Here is a 2,825-nt window from a genome sequence, read left to right on the forward strand (position 1 = left end):
CCAGAACCTGGGTCTGGGCTCCCCACCCCCCAAGATGGACCTGACAGAGGGGTCCTGATTTCTGTACCCACAAGCTCTGTTTAGACTGTGTTCCTGTCGGCTAATAAACCTTCTGTGTTACTGGCCAGCTGAGAGTCCCGGTGCATCGGAGGAGTTGGGGGTGCAGGGCCCTGACTCCCCCACACTCCATGACAACCCACTCCCCTCCCAGAGCCAGGGATAGAACCCAGGAGTCCTGACTCCCAGCCCCCCCCCCCCTGCACACAGACTGTAACCTCGCATGGGGGGGTTACCTTGCAGAAGGCGCAGTATTGGCACACGGAGCCCGGCTGGTAGCCATCCTCTTCCTCCTCCTCCTCCTCTTCATCTTCCTCCCCCTCTGAAAAGACAGACACAGCTACTGCTCGGACACCTGAGTTCCATCCCTGGCCCGGGAAGGGGAGTGGGGTCTGGTGGATTACAGCAGGGGGGTCTGGGAGCCAGGACTCCTGGGTTCTCTCCCCCTCTCTTTCTCCCCACAGCACAGCAGCCGTGGGTCTGGCACATTGGCCTTGGCAGGCGTGTCCCAGGACCGACCCCCTTACCCTGGGCAAACACCCCCCTCCACTCCGGCAGGCCCCCAGCCTTGAGGTGATCAACTGCCTGGGCCCCCTACTATGCTCCCTCAAGCCCCCGAGTCTCTCCTTCCCCTCCCAATGCCCTTCTGTACTGCCGCTGGATGATCCCAGCCCTCCTCCCCCCAGGTGCAGGGGCTGCGCTCACCATCATCTTCCTCCCCCTGGCGCGCCCTGCCCCGTCTCTCCTCCTCCCTGTGGGGCTTTCTCAGGACCCTCTCCTCTGACTCGTCCCCTTCCTCCTCGGACTCGTCCCCTTCCTCCTCAGACTCGTCCGACTCCTCGCTCTGCCCGGGACGGCCATCCTCGTCTTCCTCCTCCTCGGGCTGGGGGCGCCCACGGGCCTCGTCCTCATCCTCCTCAGCATCATGGCGATGGCGCCTGGGGGCATCTTCTTCCTCGTCGGCATGGCGATGGCGCCTGGGGGCATCTTCTTCCTCGTCGGCGTGGCGACGGGGCCCGGGGGCATCTTCTGCCTCATGGGGCTGCTTCTCCTCATCGCCGTGGTGATGGTGGCCGTCGCTGTGGAAATGGGGCTGCCCCTGGGGCTCTATGTCGCCGTGGCGATGGTGGTGGCCAGGGGCCTTGGGAGGCGGCTGCCCCTCGGCCTGCTGGGGGAGCGCCATGTCGCCGTGGCGACCATGGGGCTGCTCCTCCTCGCCGTGGTGATGTGGGTGCCCCTGGGGCTCCCCGTCGCTGGGGCCAGGGTCATCAGGTCGATGCGGCAGCCCCTGGGCCTGCTGGGGGGGTTCCACGTCACCGTGGCGATGGTGGCCGGGGCTAGGGTCGTCGTGGTGATGCAGCAGCCCCTGGGCCTGCTGGGGGGGTTCCACGTCACCGTGGCGATGGTGGCCGGGGCTAGGGTCGTCGTGGTGATGCGGCTGCCCCTGGGCCTGCTGGTGAGGTTCCACGTCGCTGTGGTGATGGTCGCCGTGAGCCCCGGGGGGCTGCAGGACGCAGAGCAGGCCGAGCAGGAGCCAGGCCATGGGGGGGGCCATGGGGGCGCAGGACAGAGCCGAGCAGTGGTGGAGCCGCGGATGCCCCGGGCTCCTCTGAGTGACAGCCCCAGCTGCCCGGCTTCTCCCCCCACCCCCCCAGCCAATGGCGGCCTGGCCCGGCCCCCGTGGGCCCCTCGCTGCCCTTATACAAGACGCCCCCCCTCCCTCCGAACAGGCTATAAATAGCCCCCCCACGGCAGCTGGGTCACCTAGCTCGGGCTATCGGTCCTGTAGTGGGGGCAGGGCTGGGAGCCAGGACGCCTGGGTTCTCTTCCCTCGCTCTCCGTGACCTGAGGGGTGGAGGGGGTGAACGGGGGCTGCAGCGTTCGGGGCAGGAATGCGCTGATGGGACCCGAGGAGGACAGCAAGTGGGGGCGGGGAGAGCGTGTCTATAAATACCCGGCGGCCGGGCGGGGGGCCAAGTCGGGTGTCACATTCCCAGCCACGGGCATCCATCCAGGGAGCTGGGCCAGCCGGGCACTGAATGCCCCATGCATGACCCCCCCTTCTCTCCCAGCCCCCCCCCAACCACTAGCCCCCACTCTCCTCCCAGAGCCAGGGAGAGAACCCAGGAGTCCTGGCTCCCAGCCCCTCCCGCTGTAACCACTAGCCCTCACTCTCCTCCCAGAGCCAGGGAGAGAACCCAGGAGTCCTGGCTCCCAGCCCCCCCGCCCCCAATCTGCTGTAACCACTAGACCCCACTCCCCTTCCGAGCCAGGGCAGAACCCAGGAGTCCCAGTCGCTCTGTTATGAAGCTCCTATGCAGGAGACACAGCTGCTGGGGTGAGGAGACTTTAGGGGCCCCCATAGGCAGCCCCCCCATAAATGCAATGCCCTGGGGGGGAGGGGCCCAGCTTTGAGGGGACACACAAATGCAAACCACCCTCACGCTCGGGGGGGAGGCAAACAGCGGTTTGGTGCCTGGGAGAGTGTGGGGGGGGCGGGAGGGGGGCTTCTGATTCCCCCTGGGGGGGGCTTGGCTCAGAGACTTCACCCCCCCACACGGCCGGTTCCCTCCCTGCCCCTCCCAGGCTGGATAAAGGGTGTGGTGTGGATACATCTGCTGTTTGCTCAGGGCGTCCTGGCTGTGAACTCTGCTCCAGGGTGGGGCCCCCCTCCAAGGTGGCCTGAGCCGGCCCTGCCCCAGTGCAAGGTGGGGGGGGGCCCTCCAGATTGAACAACCCCCCCTCCCCTCCCCCAGGGAGCTGAGATC

At 67.2% G+C, this 2,825-nt stretch overlaps 1 protein-coding gene across 1 annotated transcript; it reads right to left on the reverse strand.

The window, feature by feature from the left end:
- Positions 1–293: 293 nt before the first annotated feature.
- Positions 294–1,686, reverse strand: LOC113407875 (sarcoplasmic reticulum histidine-rich calcium-binding protein-like; the record flags this gene model as incomplete). Its single annotated transcript, XM_026658588.1, has 2 exons — positions 763–1,686; positions 294–379 (listed from the first exon to the last, which is right to left on the reverse strand). Coding segments are annotated over exons 1-2 (936 nt in total), but the record flags the coding sequence as incomplete, so codon positions are not given.
- Between the last annotated feature and the right edge of the window lie 1,139 nt (positions 1,687–2,825).

This window comes from Terrapene carolina, unplaced genomic scaffold, assembly GCF_002925995.2.
Source record: "Terrapene carolina triunguis isolate 2854851 unplaced genomic scaffold, T_m_triunguis-2.0 Scaffold468, whole genome shotgun sequence".
In the NCBI taxonomy this organism is placed as follows: Eukaryota; Metazoa; Chordata; order Testudines; family Emydidae; genus Terrapene; species Terrapene triunguis.